Consider the following 20562-nt stretch of genomic DNA (forward strand, 5'->3'; position numbering starts at 1 on the left):
CATTACTTCATGTTTTATAATGTACACACATATTACAAATAATCTTACCAATAGGATCATGTGCTTTATAGAAGATCGACTCTGAAGAGTATCGACCTGCTCCAGCTTTATTAATTGCACAGACACGATATTGATATTCATTTCCGTCAGTGAGATTGCTGACTTTCTGCCTAGTATCACGAATTGGATCTTTGATAACCTTGAACCACTGAAGACTCTTCTTTTCTCTTTTCTCCAGATAGTATCCATCAATATCACTGCCACCATCAATGCTTGGTCGTTCCCATACCACAGTCATTGTTGATCGGGTAATCATGGTGACCTGAGGTTTGGAGGGTTGACTTGGAGGTACTGGATAAAATACACACAATAATAAAACATCAAAACAGCATTAGGTTTAAATCAGAAGGTAAACATGTATAAAAAAATAATTTTAATTATTGCAAAATTCTTTACCAAAAGCATTTTGTGCAACAACAGGCTGAGACTCTAAAGGATCTCCAATGCCGTATTTGTTCACCCCACGGACACGGAAGATGTACTCATTGCCTTTGATCAGCCTTGGAACAGAAACAATGCAGTCCTCCAGTTTCTCAGAGATTATGGACCACATAATTCTGCTACTTTCACGTTTTTCCACAATGTAATGGGTGACCATTGCACCACCCTCATCAGTTGGAGGATCCCACATGATGGTTATAGTGTCTGCTGTAATTTTCTTAAACTGAATCTCTCCCGCAGGGGGTCCAGGTTTGTCTAACAGATAAACATATACATGTTACAATATGTAATACACATATGCAAAAAAAATAAAAAATCTCAACAAAGTGACATTCAGAGGATAATGAGCAACACACCTTGAATCAGTACTCTAATGGCAGCATAAGCTGAGCCCAGGGAATTCTTGACCTTGAGTTCATATGTTCCAGTGTTCAAACGTGTGGCATCCTTGACTGATATGCATGCAGAATCACTAGTGTTTGAAATAGTGATCTGAGCTCCAGACTCAAGTTCCTTTCCATCTTTGTACCATTCAATAGTTGGATGAGGTTTAGCAATAATACCAACTTTTAGATGAACTGCGTCTCCTGCTTTGTATTTTAACACATCAAGATATTCCTGAGGAAGTTCGATTTCAGGTGTACCAAAGGTATCCACACATGTAACTGGGCCAACAATAGCTGAAGGATTACTGATGGAGCCAACTGCATTCTTGGCAAGGACTCTGAATTCATAAGATTGATCTTGTATTAAACCTGACACAGTGAACTTGGTGTCAGATACATTGGTCAGATTAGTTTTTGACCATTTGGCTTTTGGACTATCTTTCTTCTCAATTATGTACCCAGTTACTTTGCTGCCACCATCATATGATGGTTTCTGCCAGCCAAGGGTGATTGAACTCTTTGTGATATCAGTGACACGGACATCAGTTGGAGGTTCTAGAAGAAAAATAAAGAAAATATACTGATATGGCATCTTATGGTCTGTCAGTTTTTTTTTTTTTCATTGAACTTTGTAAAATATTCTTACCGCATGCATCAATTGCCAGAACAGCATCTGAAATCTTGCTGAATGGACCAATGCCAGCTGCATTTTCTGCTGCAACTTTGAACTCATAGATGAGGCCAGGACTGACATCTGTCACTTTGCAATGGGTGGCACGGATTACAGTTTTGTTGAACTTTTTCCACATAATACTATTCTTGTCTTTCATTTCAAGATGGTATCCGAATACATGGCTTCCTCCATTACAAGCAGGCTCTTTCCAATTAACTGCAATACTTTCTCTAGTGACACCTGACACCCATGGTATTGGAGGTGCATCGGGAATTGCTGAAAAAGGTAAAACAGATTTTTGTTTATGCTTTTGTGTTATAATCTAATAAAATTAACAATACTGACACAGAATGTAATGTTACTTACTGTATGGGAGGCTGACTGTAACAGGTGGTGAATCAATGTGTTCACTGATTCCAAAACGATTTTCAGCCCTGATTCTGAACTGATACTCAATTCCAGAAGAAAGTTTCATAATCTTGATTGTGCATCTTGCAACTGCAGATGAAACTTCAATCCAGTTTGCAGTAGTTGTTTCACGTTTTAGGACGATGTAGTTTGTTATTGGGCTACCACCATCATAAGAAGGAGGGAGCCACTTCAGACTTAAACTGTCTTCTGTGGTATCACAAATTTCAACAGGTCCAACAGGTGGGCTTGGTCTGTCTAGCACAACAATATTGATAAAGGACTTGGTGGTTCCACTTGAGTTGGATGCTGTGATGTCATATCGCCCTGCATCAAGAGCAACACTCTCCCGCAAAGTGATGATTAGAGATTCAGGAGTTACTTCAGAATTGAACCTCATGGTTGATTTCAGAACCTGATCATTCTTTGAGAGAGAGACCTTTGGCAGTGGTTTACCCGTTAGAGGAATCTCAACCTTAAGGTTTGACGCTGCTTTTACGTAGACAGTATTATGTTGGAAGTCCTTCATGTTTATCTCAGGAGCCTCTGTTAGAACAGAAAAACAAAAATCCTCATCAGATGAATTACTATTCCAATCAATAAATCAAATAGTGAAGACAAGTATGATAATAAATAACTTACCTAGCTGATCTTTAACAAGCACTGGCAAAACCATGTCTTTAGGATCACTAAATCCAGCATGGTTTTCAGCACAAACTCTGAAGAAGTATTCAGCATTTTCTCTCAAGCCATAGACAACAAAATGCATTGACTTAGTGACACCACACTTTATCCATTTCTGTTGTCCTTTCTCTAGTGCATCAACCTGGTAACTGGTAATCCTACTACCGCCATCATGCTCAGGTTTACTCCAGGCAAGGGAGACAGAGTCTTTTGTGACCTCTGTTACTCCAAGCTTTTCTGGTGGACTTGGTTTTTCTGAAATTAATATGTGTGTGTTAATTGGAAAAGGAAAAAAAGCAACAAAAAATACAACACAATTGTTTATTTAAAGACAATTGTAGGGCCAAACCATTATCTTAACATACCTGTAATCTTAGTTCCAGCTTTGGTTTCAAGAGGTATTCCAGTGCCATATTCATTTTCACCTGTAACTCTGAAATAATAAACACCTCCCTCTTGAAGGTTAGTTACTTTGAAAGTCAATCTGTGGCAACCATCTGTAACCCTGGTCCATCCCATTTTACTTGCCTCACGCATATCAACATGATAGTTCTTGACAGGAGCACCACCTTCATTTTCAGGGGTGTCCCATGTAACAGTTGCAGAATTTTTGGTCACTTCTTTAACAGCAATACTGGCAGGGGGTCCAGGTGAATCAAGTACTTTTACATTCAATGTTAGTGTAGCTGTTCCAGCAACATTTTGAAGAGTTACAGTGTACTTGCCCGAGTCATTTCTTGTAGCTTGTTCAACTGTGATGGATGTGCAAGTATCAGTGGTATCAATTGCTGCCCTAACTCTCAGATCAACATCAGGCTTGTTCCACATTACATTTGGCACTGGCTTCCCTTTGAACGGGACTCTTAGAGTAAACGAGCTGCCATCTTTAACAATCAGAGTCTTTCTCATTTCATTACTAATGAGGAAAACAGGCTCATCTTCTCTGTCCTTTGCTACTTGTGGATCAGTTTCAGGGCTTGGCTCACTTGGTCCAATCTTGTTAACCGATTTAACCACAAAAACATACTCTGCTCCTGATGTCAGTCCTACAACTGTGAACTCAGTGTTCTTAGTGTGTTGGACTCCAACAATCCAGTCCTCCTCATTGGTTTTCCTGTATTCAACTGAGTATCCTGTGATAGGGGAACCACCATCAAACAATGGCTTGTTCCAAGACAGTGTTATTGTAGTTTTGGTAGAATCGATTATCTTTGGTTTAGCAGGTGGTGATGGCAAGAATAATGGGTCCTCTGCCTTTGTCAATGGGCAAGGCAAGCTTGGTGCACTCAAGCCTGCAGCATTCTCTGCATAGACACGGTATTCATATTCACAACCCTCACGGAGATTAGAAGCTTTGACTCTTAGGTCATAAACAGGCTTTTTGTTGACACGTACCCAACGGAGACCAGATCTTTCACGTTTCTCTATTACATAGCCATTAATACTACTGCCACCATCAGAGACTGGTCTTTCCCAGCAGATTGTCATTGCTTCACTTGTTACACTGGTTACTTCAACATTTGTTGGGGCAACAGGTACTGTAAAAGGATCAATGGCCTTAGCAGGATCACTCTCTAGAGATTCACCTGTTCCATATTTATTTACTGCTAGAACTCTGAATATGTATTCATTGCCCTTAAGTAATTTTGTCACTTTGCATGTTGTTGCCTTCATGTCTGCATAGATTAGGGTCCAGGCTAGACGGCTTGTCTCGCGTTTCTCAACAATGTAGTGCTGAATTTCAGCACCTCCATTTTCTTGGGGTGGTCCCCAACTTAAGGTGCATTTTTCTGCTGTTAAACCAGTTACTTCAAGCGGTCCAGATGATGGGCCAGGTCTGTCAAGAACTTTACAGTTCACTGCTAATGATCTAGTGCCAGCAACATTCTGTAATGTGAGAACATACTGTCCCGAGTCTCTTCTAATACAGTCTCTAACAATCAAAGTTGTGGTAGTACGAGTTGATGAAATTTCAACTCTTGCCTTAGCATCAATTTCTTTTCCGTCCTTTGTCCATGAAATCACAGGAACTGGGCGGCCTGAAATTTCAGCATCAATTCTCAGTATATCTCCAGCTTTGATTACGACAAGCTGTCTGAGTTTGTCCTCAATTGTGATGCGAGGTGGATCCACATCATCCTTTACTGTAACAGGTCCTGTACCTTCAGATGGCTCACTAAGTAAACCAGCTGCATTCTTTGCAATAACATGGAAGTCATATCTTTGATCTTCAATAAGGCCTGTCACATCGAAATATGTGTCTTGGAGATTAGTGAAATTGCATTTCAGCCAACGACCGTCTGGAATTTCTTTTCGCTCAACTATGTAACCAGTTACCTTAGCTCCACCATCGTTTTCAGGTTTTGTCCAGGAGAGAGAAACAGAAGTTCGTGTTATGTTTACAACAACGGGCTGACTTGGAGGATCACATGGATCTCTTGCAGCTACAGCATTGCAAGCTTTTGTACAAGGTCCAATGCCTGCAATATTTTCTGCATACACTCTGTACTGGTAAAGAAGACCCTCTTCAAGACCAGTTACCTTGAACTGAGCATCAGGAACTAAACCTCTGGTGACCTTTGTCCAAAGAATGCTGCTTTGGTCCTTGCACTCCAAATGATATCCAATAATGGGGCTTCCACCATCATTCGCTGGTCGTTTCCATGTAACTAACATGCCTGACTTTGTGACATGAGCAACCTGAAGATCAGCTGGAGGACCTGGTGGTGTGAATGAATACTGTGCAACTATTGGTGGAGTGTCAACAGCTTGACTTTTGCCATAACGGTTTTCAGCAGCAATACGGAACTGATATTCTGTTCCCTGGGTTAAACGAGATACTTTCATTGATGTTCTTGCCACTGTGGCTGAAACAATTTGCCATGTTGTAGTTGTGGTATCTCTCTTCTCAACAACATAATTGTTGATTTGACAACCACCATCATACACTGGAGGATCCCAAGATAAGGATATGTAATCAGCACTAACTTCATCTACTCTAATTGAAATTGGTGGACCTGGTTTGTCAAGAACAATAACTGTTATTTCAGCTGATTTAACACCAATTGAGTTGGTCAGTGTGATTTCATACTTTCCAGCATCTTCTCTTATTGCATCCTTGATAGTAATCTTAGAGGATGATTGAGAGGCCAGAACATTGACTCTGGTTGTTTGCTTCAGTGAGTGGCCATCCTTCTTCCATGTCACTTCTGGATAGGGTCTGCCTCTAAATGGAACATCAATTTTGAGATCTTCTCCAGCTTTCACACTGTAAGTGTTAAACAGCAAATCAATGATGGGTTCAATTGTAATATCCTTGGCCACAACAGGTGCTCCTAATGGTTTAGGATCACTCTTTCCTTTGTCATTCATGGCTACAATTCTGAAAGAATATTCCTCTCCTGTTGTAAGTCCTTCAATTTTGGCTTCCAGTGCTTTTACTGTCGCACATGCCGTCCATTTGTCTGATCCTTTAGTCAACATTTCTACTATGTAGCCAGTAATCTTACTGCCACCGTCATGATCTGGCTTTTCCCATGACAGACTTACAGTGTGGCGAGTTACATCAACAAGGGTAACCTTACCAGGTGGTAGAGGTGCCTGGGATACTTTTACTGCCTCTGTAGTGGTCTCAGGAAATCCAACACCATATTCATTCACAGCCATGACACGGAAATAATAAACACCTCCCTCCTGGAGGTCATCAACCTTGAATGAATTCCTGACACAGTTATTGGTCACAGTTGTAAATGCCATTCTTTTAGATTCACGTTTTTCCACAATATAATGAGTAACCTTAGCACCACCATCAATATGTGGAGGCTCCCACTGTAGCTGGACTGAATCCCGTTTGATATCCTTAACCACAAAGTTTACTGGGGCACTTGGGGAGTCCAGGACTCTGACATTAATGAATGCAGATTTAGTCCCATTAATATTTTCAAGGGTCACAACATATTTACCAGTGTGAAATCTGTGAACATTGTCAATAACAAGCATGGTGTAAGAGCTTGTGACTTCAATTTGGGCACGCTCTGATAGAGGACTATCTGCTTTTGACCATTTAACTTCAGGGTCTGGCCTTCCTTTAATTGTGACAAACAAGCGCAATGTTGCACTTGCACGAACAGTCACAATTTTTCTTAGATCAGCATCTAACTCTATCTCAGGGGCCTCAAGTTTCTCAGCAGCAATTATAGAGCCAGGAACATCAACATGATCTCCAGCACCTTCAATATTAACTGCACAAATACGGAATTTGTATTCAGCATTCTCCTTAAGCTTTTTCACTGTGTAGCGGGTGGTTTGCACTCCGGTTGGAGGTGTACAAACTATCCATTCATCAACACTTGCTTCATTCAACTCAACAATATATCCAGAGACTGGTGCACCACCATCATAAATGGGTCTACTCCATGCAAGTGAAACAGTTGTGCTTGAATGATCTGTTACTTTGGGGTTGCTTGGAGGGCCAGGAGGATATATTGCATCACAGGCTTTGTAAAATTCTGATGGTTCACTTGGTGTGCCAACACCAGCAGCGTTTTCAGCAGATACTCTGAATTCATAGGAGTGTCCTTCTGTTAACCCACTGACTCTGAAACGCAGGTCACTTAATGTTTTTCTGTTGCACTTTGTCCATCGGACACCCTCTTTATCACGCTTCTCCAGGACATAGCTCTCAATTGGTGAACCGCCATCATCCTCTGGTCTTTCCCATGTAAGGACCATTGAGTCTCTAGTAATTGCACTTGCTTCTGGGGTTGAAGGAGGACCAGGTGTCTTGAAAGGATTTCTTGCAATGACAGGTTCAGATTCAAGTGGTTCACCAATACCATACTTGTTCACTGCCATGACTCTAAAGATATACTCATTGCCAGTTAAGAGTTTGGTGACTTTGTAGCTGATAGCTTGAATTTTGGGTTCTACCATAGTCCAGGAGAGTCTGCTGGTTTCCCTTTTCTCTATGATGTAATGTGAAATGCTAGCTCCACCATCATGTGTTGGATGGTTCCAGTGTAAATAACATTTCTCTGCTTTGACACCAGTTACCTTCAGAGGGCCATCTGGAGGACCAGGTCTATCCAGAACTTTGACATTTACAGGTACAAGTTTTGTTCCACCCACATTGCTTAGACTTAGGACAAAATGCCCACCATCTACTCTTATGCAGTCTTTGACGGTAAGAACAGAGCGTGTGATGGTGGATTTAATTTCCATTCTTGGAGTAGCACTGTCAATTTCTTTCCCATCTTTTAGCCATATTATATCAGGAAGTGGCTTTCCAGCAATGTCAGCATCAATGGTAAATGTCTCACCAGCATTCACAATTATGACATCCTTGAATTTGGAATCCAAAGAGGCTGACGGTGCTTCAACTTCATCCTGTGCAGTGATTGGACCAGTGCTTTCAGAAGGTTCACTTAAAATTCCAGCTGCATTTCTTGCAATTACTCTGAATTCATATCGCTCTCCTTCTGTTAATTCTGTGATTGTAAATTGAGTGTCAATTACATTAGTGAAACTGGCCTTCATCCAGCGACCCTCGGGCAGCTTCTTTCTCTCAACTATATAACCTGTAATCGCAGTGCCTCCATCATATTGGGGCTTTGTCCATTGAAGTGTGACAAGGTTCCTTGTTATTTCAATAGCCTCAGGAGTACCAGGGGGGTCACATGGATCACGTGCAACAACACTTTCTGAAACTTTGCTAAATGGACTCATTCCTGCAACATTTTCAGCACACACTCTGTACTCATACTCAATACCCTCTTCAAGACCATTTGTTTTGAAACGGGTATCAGGAATGAGAAGTTTGTTAAGTTTTGTCCACAGAATGCTGTTCTTTTCTTTGCGCTCAAGGTGATACCCAAGAATAGGACTACCTCCATTATTGCTAGGTGGCTTCCACTCAATTACCATGTGGTCCTTTGTCACTGAGGACACAAATGGTGTGCCTGGTGCTGAAGGTTCACTGAAAGGATAGCTAACAATGACAGGTACTGAGTCCAATGAAGAGCTCTTTCCATATCTGTTTTCAGCAAACACTCTGAACTGATATTCTGCACCAGTTCTCAGCTTAGAGATTTTGATTGTTGTACGTGCAATTGTTGCTGATACAGTCTGCCAGTTTGTGGTAGTGGTGTCACGTTTTTCTACAACATAATTGTTAATCTGACAACCACCAGTGTACACTGGTGGCTCCCATGAAATAACAACATAGTTGGCACTTATTTCCTCAATTTTAACTGGTCCAACTGGTGGTCCAGGTTTGTCCAAGATGATTATGCCAATTTCCTCTGACACTGTACCTAAGCTGCTTGTAGCCGTTACTGTGTATTTGCCAGAATCCTCTCTTTTGGCATCTTTAATACTAAGGATTGTTGATGTTGCAGTGCTTGATACATTTAGTCTGGTTGTCTCTTTTAATGCTTGACCATCTTTAGTCCATGCAACCTTTGGCATTGGACGGCCACTTACTGGAATTTCTACTTTGAGGTCCTCACCACACTGTACACTATATGTGTTGAAAGTCACCTTGAATGTTGGTTCAATTGTAATATCTTTGGCTGTAACTGGAGCAGCTAGTGGCCTTGGATCACTTCTTCCTTTTTCATTGTAGGCTGAAACTCTAAGAAGATACTCACAACCACTGCTCAGTCCTGTGACTGTTCCTTCACATGTTTTGGTAGTTGTTGCCACGAGCCAGTCATCAGATCCTTTGGACTGCATTTCAATATAATATCCTAGAATTCTACTGCCACCATCATGATCTGGTTTCTCCCATGACAGTGATGCAGTAGTTTTAGTCACATCAGTCAAAGTGACCTTACCGACTGGTAGAGGAGGATCTGCCATTCTTACTGAATCTTCTGTTTCTATAGGCAGACCAATACCATACTCATTCTCAGCCATGACTCTGAAATAATAAATGCCACCTTCAGTGAGATCACCAACGCGTAAGGTAGTCTTGGTACATTTTGTTGTAATGTTAGAGAATGCTGGTCTAGTTGATTTCCGCTGGTCCACAATATAATTCTTTATCTTGGAACCACCATCAATAAGTGGAGGCTCCCAAACAAGAGTGACATAATTTCTTGTGAAATCTTTTACAATCAGGTTTTGTGGGGCTCCTGGTGTGTCCAGTACTTTCACTGAAACAAATGCAGTCTTGGTACCACTGCTGCTCTCTAGAGTCAGTGTATATTTTCCAGCATCATTTCTGTCACAGATGTCAATTGAGAGTTGAGTGTAATCCAGACCCTTTTCGATTTGAGCTTTAGTAGGTAGATCACCATCATCCTTAGTCCAGTTGATTTCAGGAGTGGGTCGGCCTTTGAAGGGTATGTTAATTTTCATAGATCCTCCAGCACGGACTACAATGCCCTTCCTCAACTCAGAACTGAGTTCAATTTCAGGTGCATCTATTTTATCAACAGGCTTAACTGTGCCTGGTAAAGCAATTGGTTCCCCAACTCCTAGTCTATTAAGAGCACATATCTGAATCTTGTACTCTTGATGTTCTGTGAGTTTCGTTAGTGTGAATTTCGTATCATTCCACCCTGTAGGTGGGGTACATGTTAGCCATTCCTCCTCATCAGCTTTGCAGATTTCTACAACATAGCCCTGGATGTCTAAGCCACCATCATAAATTGGTCTACTCCATTCTATAGTTACTGAGTTCTTTGTAGTGTCAACAAGGTGTGCATTAGTTGGTGGGCCAGGTTTAAATGTTGGATCACATGCTTTGTAATACACAGTTGGTGAACTTGGTTGTCCAAATCCAGCAGCATTTTCTGCAGATAATCTAAATTCATATTCATGATCTTCCGTGAGACCTGTGACTCTGAAACGAAGGTCTGTGACTCTACGTTTGTTACATTTTGTCCATCTGACCCCAACTCTGTCTCTCTTCTCTACAATGTAACCAACAATCTCACTTCCACCATCAGTCTCAGGGCGAGTCCAGCATACAGTCATAGAATCCCTTGAAATATTTGTTACTTCTAGTTCTCGTGGAGGTCCAGGGGGAACAAATGGATTTCTCATATGTACTGGTGCAGATTCTAAAGGTTCACCTACACCAAATTTGTTGACACCCATAACACGGAAGATGTATTCATTTCCTTTAAGAAGTTTTGTAACCTTAAACATGGTTGCTCCACAATCGCTAGACACTACAGTCCAAGCAAGACGGCTTGTTTCTCTTTTTTGAATGACGTAATGGGAAATACCGCTGCCACCATCATGTAAGGGAGGAAGCCAAGACAATGAACACTTTTCACTTGTTACATTAGAAACTGTTAAGGGTCCTTCTGGAGGCCCAGGTCTGTCAAGCACTCGTACATTGAAGGGCACTGATTTAGTTCCACCAACATTTGTAAGATGCAAGGTGTACTGTCCTCCATCAACTCTAATAGCATCTTTGACAATAAGAACTGCTTTGAAGTCAGTGTTCTTGGTCTCAGCTCTTGCTGAGGTTTCAACTTCTACATCACCTTTGAACCACTGCATGGTTGGAACTGGCTTTCCAAGTACAGATGCCTCCAATGTAAATGTATCTCCAGCATTTACAGAGACAATCTGGGTGTACTGTGGGTCAATCTCATAAGTTGGTGGTTCAACCTCATCCTTAGCAGTGATTGGTCCTGTAGTCTGAGAAGGTTTGCTGACTGATCCAGCACCATTTCTGGCAATGACTCTGAAGTCATATTTTGAGTCTTCTGTCAGACCTGTGACTGTAAACTCATTTTCAAGAATGTTTGCAAAACTTGCTTTCATCCAACGACCATCTGGGAGATCTCTTTTCTCAACTACATATCCAGTAATCATGCTGCCTCCATCATATGCTGGTGGTGTCCACCTGAGAAGTATTGAGTGTCTTGTCACAATAACTGGCACAGGGGTACCAGGAGGATCACAGGGATCACGTGCTACACAGCCCTCTGAAACTTTGCTGCATTTGCCAATTCCAACAATATTTTCAGCAGAGACTCTGAATTCATATTCAATACCTTCCTCCAGGGGAGAGGTTTTAAATCTGGTGTCTTGAATAAGTGTTTTATTTATCTTCGTCCAGAGAATGCTGTTCTTTTCTTTTCTCTCAAGATGATATCCAAGAATAGCACTGCCACCATCCGAAACAGGTTTGTGCCATTCAACAACCATAGACTCTTTTGTGAATGCAGATACAAATGGAGTTCCAGGGGACCCTGGTTCTTTAAAAGGATATTGAGCAACAACTGGCTCTGAGTCTATAGCATAGCTTTTTCCATATCTATTCTCAGCAAAGATTCTAAATTGGTACTCAGCACCAGTTTTCAAATTTCCTATTTTTAGTGTAGTTCGTGCTACTGTTGCTGAAACGACCACCCAGTTGGTTGTAGTAGTATCTCTCTTCTGTACAATGTAGTTTGAAATTTGGCAACCTCCAGTATAGGTTGGGGGATCCCATGACAATGTAATACTCTCTGCACTTATTTCATCTATTCTGACAGGGCCTGTTGGTGGGCCAGGTTTCTCAAGTATGATGATTTCAATTATGGCCTCCTTTTGTCCTAATATATTAGCTACTGTAACATTGTACATACCACCATCATCTCTTGTTGCATCTTTAATGGATAGAGTTGTATGGTGTGCAGTGTCTGCAACATTCACCCTTGTGGTCTGTTTTAAAGCGGCACCATCTTTAGTCCATGTAATACTTGGTTTTGGGTGACCACTGATACGAGCTTCAACTTTTAAGTCATAGCCAACTTGTACACTATAAGTACTAAGTTTTGTCCTTACAGTTGGCTCAATTACCAGGTCCTTTGCAAGAACAGGATGTGCTAGAAGTCGGGGATCACTTTTTCCTTTGTCATTAACTGCAATTACCCTAAAGTTGTATTCTTCACCTTGTATTAAATTGGTAACAGTGGTGTCAAGAGATTTAACTTGTGCACACAGAGACCATTTTTCACTCTCCTTTGCTTGCATCTCAACCTCATAGTGAGTGATCCTGCTACCTCCATCGTGCTCTGGTTTTTCCCAAGACAAAGAAATGCTCTTGCGTGTAACATCCAAAACAGAGATTTTTCCAGGAGGTTGGGGCACCTCAGAGATTTTCAGTGGTTCTGGAGTCTTAGCAGGTAGTCCAATGCCATGTTCATTTTCAGCAATAACTCTAAAGAAGTAGATTTTACCTTCTTCAAGCTGTTCAATCTTATATGTCATTTTATTGCAAGAAGCAACTGTAGAGTATACTTTTCTTGTGCTTTCACGCTTCTCAACAATATAATTTTTGATTTTAGCTCCACCATCCAGCAAAGGTGGCTCCCATGTAAGGGTTATTGAATTCTTTGTTATTTCTTTCACATGCAAGTTTGTAGGTGCATCAGGAGTATCAAGAACTTTCACACAAATGAAAGCAGATTTTGATCCACTTGCGTTTTCCAAAAATAAAGTGTATTTTCCACTGTCAAATCTATTGACGTTTTCAATTACAAGTGAGGTATAGCTGCTTGTGATGTCAATTTGTGCTGTTTCATTAATTTCACCTTCAGCTTTCCCCCATTTGATCTCAGGAGCAGGCCGGCCTTTGATTGGAACAAACAATCTAAGAGAGCCACCAGCTCTAATGGTGATAATCTTTCTTAAGTCAGCATCAAGTTCAACATCTGGTGCTTCCAGTTTGTCCTCTACAAGAATAGAACCTTTGATATCAGCACTTTCACCAACTCCAACCTTGTTTATGGCGCAAATCCTGAATTTGTATTCATGTTTTTCTTGAAGCTTTTTAATTTCAAAATTTGTTTCGGTAATTCCTGTGGGTGGTGTGCATATTGTCCATTCATCAGATGTGCCCTCAGAGGCCTCAACAATATAACCTTGAATCTCACAACCACCATCATAAATAGGTTTGCCCCACTGGAGTACAACAGATGTCCTTGAGATATCAGTGACCTTGGGGTTGTTTGGTGGACCAGGCCTGAAGATTGGATCTGTTGCCTTATAGCATATAGTAGGAGCACTTGGTTTGCCAACTCCAGCTGCATTCTCAGCACTGACACGGAATTCATAACTGCGATTTTCCAAAAGACCCGTAACCCTGAAGCGCAGTTCACTGACTACACGCTTGTTGCATCTTGTCCACCTGACACCTTCCTTGTCTCGCTTTTCAATTAGATATCCTGTAATTGCATTTCCTCCATCATTAGTAGGCCTTTCCCATGTAACAACCATGGAGTCCTTTGTTATATTTGATACTTCAACACCAGTTGGTGGATCAGGTGTGACAAATGGATTTCGTGCAATGACAGGATCAGATTCCAGGGGTTCACCAATTCCATATTTATTGACTGGGATCACTCTGAAGATGTACTCATTTCCAGGAAGAAGCTTGGTAATCTTCAAATTTAGAGTTTGCACTTTGGATTCCACAACAGTCCAAACCAATCGACTGGTCTCCCTTCTTTCAACAATGTAATGAGATACTTCAGCACCTCCATCATGCAATGGTGTTTTCCATGATATGCAACATTTCTCACTTGTAACCCCATAAATTGAAATTGGCCCATCTGGGGGCCCAGGGCGGTCTAAAACTTTGACATTGATAATTACTGATTTCTCTCCACCAACATTTTTCAGCAGCAGTATATACTGGCCACCATCAACACGAATAGCTTCTTTGACAGATAAAGAGGTTGTGAAGTCTGTTTTCTTAATTTCAAGTCTAGCTGTATTTTCAAGTTCCTCGCCTAGCTTTATCCAGTGAACTGAGGGAACAGGTTTGCCTAGTATCCCAGCATCAATCCTGAAGGATTCTCCAGCATTTACCACAATAGTTTGGGCATATTTAGCATCCAAATCAATTATAGGTGGCTCAACCTCATCCTTTGCTGTGATTTCACCAGTACTTTCAGAGGGTACACTGGATACACCTGCAGCATTTTTTGCAATTACACGGAATTCATATCTTTGCTCTTCCACCAAGCCACTGACAACAAATTCAGTTTCTAAGATATTAGTAAAACTGGCCTTCATCCAGCGACCATTAGGCAACTCTTTCTTCTCCACAAAATAGCCTGTGACCCTGCTGCCTCCATCAAACTCTGGTGCTGTCCACCTTAGGGTGACAGAACTTCGGGTTACAATCACTGCTTCTGGTTTGCCTGGAGGATCGCAAGGATCTCTTGCCACCTGGATATCTGACACTTTGCTGGCTTTGCTCAGACCAACAATATTCTCTGCATAAACTCTGAACTCATACTCAATTCCTTCTTCAAGACCACTAACCTTGAATCTTGTGTCTGGAATAATTGTCTTATTTTGTTTAACCCACAAGAGGCTATTTCTTTCCTTACTCTCAATGTGGTAACCCAGAATCCTGCTTCCGCCATCATTGCCAGGCTTGTTCCAAACAATAACCATACTTTCTTTGGTGACAGATTGAATAGTAGGAGGTCCTGGTGAACTTGGGAGCTCAAATGGATACTGTGCAACTACAGCTTCAGAAAGTAGCAAAGAACTTTTTCCGTATCTGTTTTCAGCTGCAATCCTGAATTGATACTCACAGCCTGTCTTCAGTCTTGCAGCTTTAATTGTTGTTCTAGCGACTGTTGCTGACACAATCTGCCAGTTTGTGGTGGACGTATCTCTCTTTTCCACAATATAATTATTAATTGTACATCCACCTTCGTACTCTGGTGGTTGCCATGACAGTGTGACACTGTCTGCAGTTACTTCATCTATTTTTATTGGTCCAATTGGAGGACCAGGTTTGTCAAGCACAACAACAGTGATATCAGTTGTAGCCTCTCCAACTGAGTTTGTAATCTTTATAGTATATTTCCCGACATCATCCCTTGTTGCCTCCTTGATTACAAGATAGAGGTGATTTTCAGTTACTTCAGAATTTACTCTTGTTGTTTCCTTCAGAGCAATACCATCTTTGAGCCATGTAACTGCAGCCTTAGGCTGAGCAGCATATGGCACATCTATCTTGAGGTCATCACCTGCTAACACACTGAATGTACTGAATAAATGTTTGAATGCAGGAGTGATAACAAGGTCCTTTGCCACCACAGGAACACTGAGTGGACGAGGGTCACTTGTTCCTTTTTCATTTGTTGCTGATATACGGAATGAATACTCTTCACCTTGAGTCAGACCAGCAATAACTGCCTCCGTAGCTTTAACAGTCATGACCTGAGTCCATTTGTCACTGCCTTTCCCTTGCATTTCCACAATATATCCAGTGATTCTGCTGCCTCCGTCATGATCTGGCTTTTCCCAAGACAGAGTTACAGTGCTGCCAGTTACCTCTTTAAGACTCACTTTACCTGGAGGAAGAGGCTTTTCAGAAATCTTGACAGGTTCAGCAGTTTCCACTGGAAGGCCGATGCCATACTCATTTTCAGCCAAAATTCGGAAGAAACATAAACTGCCTTCTTGAAGATCACCGATTCTGCAGCTTGTTTTAGGACAGGAAGCATTTACAATAGAATATGCCTTTCTTGTTGATTCCCGTTTTTCCACAAGGTAGTGTCTGACTCTTGAGCCACCATCAATTAGTGGAGGATCCCAGATTAGTGAAACTGAATCTTTTGTAATTTCTTTAATTGTGAGGTTTTGTGGTGCCCCTGGAGTGTCAAGCACCCTGACATTCACAAATGTTGTTTTGCTTCCTGAACTGTTTTCCACTGTTAATATATACTTTCCACTATCAAACCTGTCAACATTCTCAACAACAAGTGATGTGAATGATGATGTTGCCTCAATGGATGCTTTATCAAGAGATTCACCATGCTCTCTAGACCATTTAACTTCTGGTGCAGGTCTTCCTTTTATTGGCACAAATAATCTCAAAGTGCCAGAAGCTCTAACATTCACTACTTTGCGAAGGTCTGAATCAAGTTCAATTTCCGGAGGGAGATATTTATCCTCTGCTTTTGGTGAGCCAGGTACAGATGCAGGTTCCCCAACACCCTCACTGTTCAGAGCAGAAATATTTATTTTATATTCTTGATTTTCTGTTAAGTTGGTTATGGTAAATGATGTTGCTGTTAGGCCCTCTCTTGGACTGACAATTGTCCATTCATCTTCTTCTGGGAGACAGGTTTCCACAATGTATCCTGTGATATCTGACCCTCCATCATAAACTGGTTTGTTCCATGCAACAGTTATGGATGACTTGGATGTGTCCAAAATTCTTGGATTCCCTGGAGGTCCAGGCTGGAATATTGTATCACATGCCTTGTAAAATGGACTTGAAGGGCTTGGAGCACTTAAACCAGCAGCATTCTCAGCAAGCACTCTGAATTCATATTCATGGCCTAGTGTAAGTCCAGACACTTTGAAGCGCAGATCAGTAACTGTTCTCTTGTTGCATTTGACCCATCGCAGACCAGTTTTATCTCTTCTTTCAATTATGTATGTATTTATGGGACTTCCTCCATTGTTTTCAGGGTGTCCCCAGCAAACTACCATAGAGTCCTTTGTAATGGTTGTCACTTCAGGAGTTTGTGGTGGATCAGAAACTACATATGGGTTAGTGACAACAGCAGGGTCTGACTCAAGAGGCTCTCCAACTCCATATTTATTCACAGCCATAACTCTGAATATGTATTCATTTCCTTTGAGCAATTTGGTAACCTTATAGCGATTGACTTGTAAATCTGTAGCTACATTTGTCCAAGTAAGTCTGCTTGTTTCACGTCTCTGAATGATGTAATAGTCAATCTTTGCACCTCCATCTTGAAGTGGTGGCAACCATGACAGAATACATTTCTCTGCTGTCATGTCAGTAACATGAAGTGGGCCTTCTGGAGGCCCAGGTCTGTCAAGAACCTTAACATTAAAAATGTACTTGGCAAATCCTCCAGGGTTGCTGGCAGTGAGAGTAAATGCACCTCCATCTCTTCGTGAAGAGTCTTTGTTGATCAAACATGTATAGAAGTCAGCTGTTTTGATTTCCATTTTTGCTGTATCCTCAAGCTCCTTTCCATCTTTTGTCCATACTAAGGATGGGATAGGTCTGCCAATAACATTTGCATCTAGTTTAAAGATGTCTCCTGCCTTCACCACCACGGTACTACTGAAACTCGAATCAACATCAAGCATGGGTTCCTGAATGTCATCTCTGCAGATTATGACTTCTGAGGGTTTGGAGGGTTTACTTATAGATCCAGCGGAATTTCTTGCAAAAACACGGAATTCATATGAAGCATCTTCTGTCAAGCCACTTACAGTAAAGATTGTCTCATGAATGTTGCTAAAGTTGGCTTTCAGCCAGCGACCATTGGGCAATTCTCTCTTTTCCACTGTATACCCAGTGATAGGGAAACCACCATCACCCTCTGGCTTCATCCACTGAAGGGTAACCTCATGTCTAGTTACATTAATTGCCACAGGTTGACTGGGAGGGTCCACTGGATCAAGTGCATATGCCATCTCAGATGACTTGCTTGGTTTGCTAAGGCCAGCCATGTTTTCAGCAATAACACGGAATTCATATGCAATAGCATCTATCAAACCTGATGATTTGAAAATATTTCCAACCACAAGGGATTTGCTGATCCGTTGCCAGAGAATGCTGTTTTTTTCTTTCCTCTCAATATGATATCCCAAAATTGGGCTTCCACCATCTGAGGAAGGTTCATTCCAGCTGATTGTAATTGAATCTTTAGTGAAAGCAACAACCTGGGGAATTCCTGGTTGGCCTGGTACATCAAATGGATAAGCAGCAACAACTGGCTCTGACACTATGCTGGGGCCAACACCATATCTGTTTTGAGCTTTAACCCGGAATTGATATTCTGTTCCAGTTGTTAGACGAGCAGCTTTGAAAGTTGTACGAATCACAGTAGCTGCCAACTCCACCCAATTTGTACCTGTGGTTTCCCTCATCTCAACTATATAATTATTGATCGGTACTCCTCCATCATTCTCTGGTGCATCCCATGAAATTATTATATAGTCAGAAGACACTTCATCTATTTTTACTGGTCCAGTAGGAGGTCCTGGGATGTCGTGCACTTGAACAGTAATGGTCTCTGTCACAGTTCCCAGTATGTTCTTTCCAGTCATTGAATATTGTCCTGCATCTTTCTGCTTGATTTCACTTATGTTGAGAATTGTAGAAGTTGCTGTGTTCTCAGTATTGATTCTTTGGGTTTGCTTAAGTTCCCGATCATCTTTCTTCCAGACAACAGATGGCCTTGGACGACCCAAAATAGGAATTTCCACCTTCACATTATCACCTGCTTTGGCTACCACCAGCTTCTGATAAACACCTCTGAGGTCAAATCCTGGTGGTGTTGTCTGCTCCTTTATCACAACTGGCCGGCATTCACGAGGTTCACTTCTACCTGAACTGTTCACAGCAAAAACACGGAATACATATTCTGCATTCTCAGTCAAATCTGTTGCAGTGAAGTCCAAAGCCTTGATTGTTGTGACATGTACCCATTGATCAGAATCCTTCTTCTGAGCCTCAATCACATAGCCAGTGATTCTGCTGCCACCATCATGCATTGGCTTTGTCCATGCAAGAGTTGCTGTGTCCTTTGACACATCTGTGACTATTAGATTGTCAGGTGCAGATGGAGCTTGAGAAGCTCTGATGGGTTCAGGTGTCTCTGCTGGCTCACCAATACCTCGTTCATTTTCAGCTAAAACTCTAAAGTAATACTCAGTTCCCTCTTCCAGATCTGTAACTTTGTAGGAACACTTTTGACAGTTTGTAGATAATGTTGTGAAGGCTTTTCTAGTTGCATCACGCTTCTCAATTATGTAATTTATGATCTTAGATCCACCATCAATAATTGGAATCTCCCACTGCATAGTGATACTATTTTTGGTGATTTCTCTCGGTTTTAAGTTGACTGGAGGCCCGGGTGTGTCCACAACTCGGACATTGACAAATCCCGTCTTCTTTCCAGCAACATTTTCTAATGTCAAGATGTATTTTCCAGCATCATATCTTGTGCACTCTGGGATAACTACAAGAGTGTATGACTCAGTAGTATCAATATGGGCACGACCTTTGAGAGGAATATCTTCTTTCATCCATGTAACTTCTGGAGTTGGACGACCCTTGATTGGCACAAATATACGAATAGAAGCACCAGAACGCACAACAAGTGTTCTTCTCAGCTCTGCATCAAGTTCAAAATCAGGGAGTTCTTCACGGTCAACAAGTTCCACAACTTTCTCAACTTCAGCAGGTTCCCCACGTCCTTCTGAATTAATTGCACTAACTCTAAAGTTATATTTGCCTCCTGCTTGTAGGTTTGGAACTACAAACTCAGTTATTCTCAACAGTGTGGCTGTGTCTTGGATCCAATCATCATGCCCTTCCTTTTTGTGCTCAACAATGTATCCAGTCACATCAAGTCCACCATCATAGAAGGGTCTTCCCCAGTTAAATGTTGCTGTAGTTTTGGTGGTATCAGTAATTCTTGGGTTAGATGGAGGCCCAGGTGGATCTGTGAAGAACAACATATATTTTACAGATTTAAAAGAGGACTGATGAATTTGTGGAAATATGTTCAGAGATGTTTTATTTACTTACATGCAATGTCCTTTGTCAACACTGGCTGTGATGGCTCACTAGGTTCTCCAAAACCAGCTTTGTTCTCCGCAGTTACTCGGAACTCATACTCAACTCCTTCACTGAGGCCTGCTACTTTACACCGTAGATCAGAGACAGTCTTCTTTGAAGCTCTAACCCATCTCATACCTTTCCTTTCTTTTCTCTCTACACTGTAACCTGTAATGTCACTTCCTCCATCCACAGCTGGTCTTTTCCAGGATATAGTTACAGAATGTTTGCTGATGTTGTCAACATCTGGTTTTGATGGTGGTCCAGGGGGTCCTAATAAATAAATATATATAACATACAAGCAAAAATATAATTACCGGTTCATG

General features: G+C 41.4%; 1 protein-coding gene across 1 annotated transcript in view; it reads right to left on the reverse strand.

The window, feature by feature from the left end:
- The window catches only part of ttn.2 (titin, tandem duplicate 2), a 165167-nt gene that overhangs the window by 22889 nt on the left and 121716 nt on the right, over positions 1-20562 (reverse strand). The window contains exons 186-193 of the mRNA XM_077002312.1: positions 20207-20509; positions 3018-20120; positions 2611-2907; positions 1927-2514; positions 1534-1836; positions 858-1442; positions 457-756; positions 49-351 (exon numbers count right to left, since the gene is read on the reverse strand). Coding sequence (XP_076858427.1) covers positions 49-351; positions 457-756; positions 858-1442; positions 1534-1836; positions 1927-2514; positions 2611-2907; positions 3018-20120; positions 20207-20509 — 19782 coding nt within the window. The remainder of the gene's footprint in view (positions 1-48; positions 352-456; positions 757-857; positions 1443-1533; positions 1837-1926; positions 2515-2610; positions 2908-3017; positions 20121-20206; positions 20510-20562) is intronic.

This window comes from Brachyhypopomus gauderio, chromosome 4, assembly GCF_052324685.1.
Source record: "Brachyhypopomus gauderio isolate BG-103 chromosome 4, BGAUD_0.2, whole genome shotgun sequence".
NCBI lineage: Eukaryota > Metazoa > Chordata > Actinopteri > Gymnotiformes > Hypopomidae > Brachyhypopomus > Brachyhypopomus gauderio.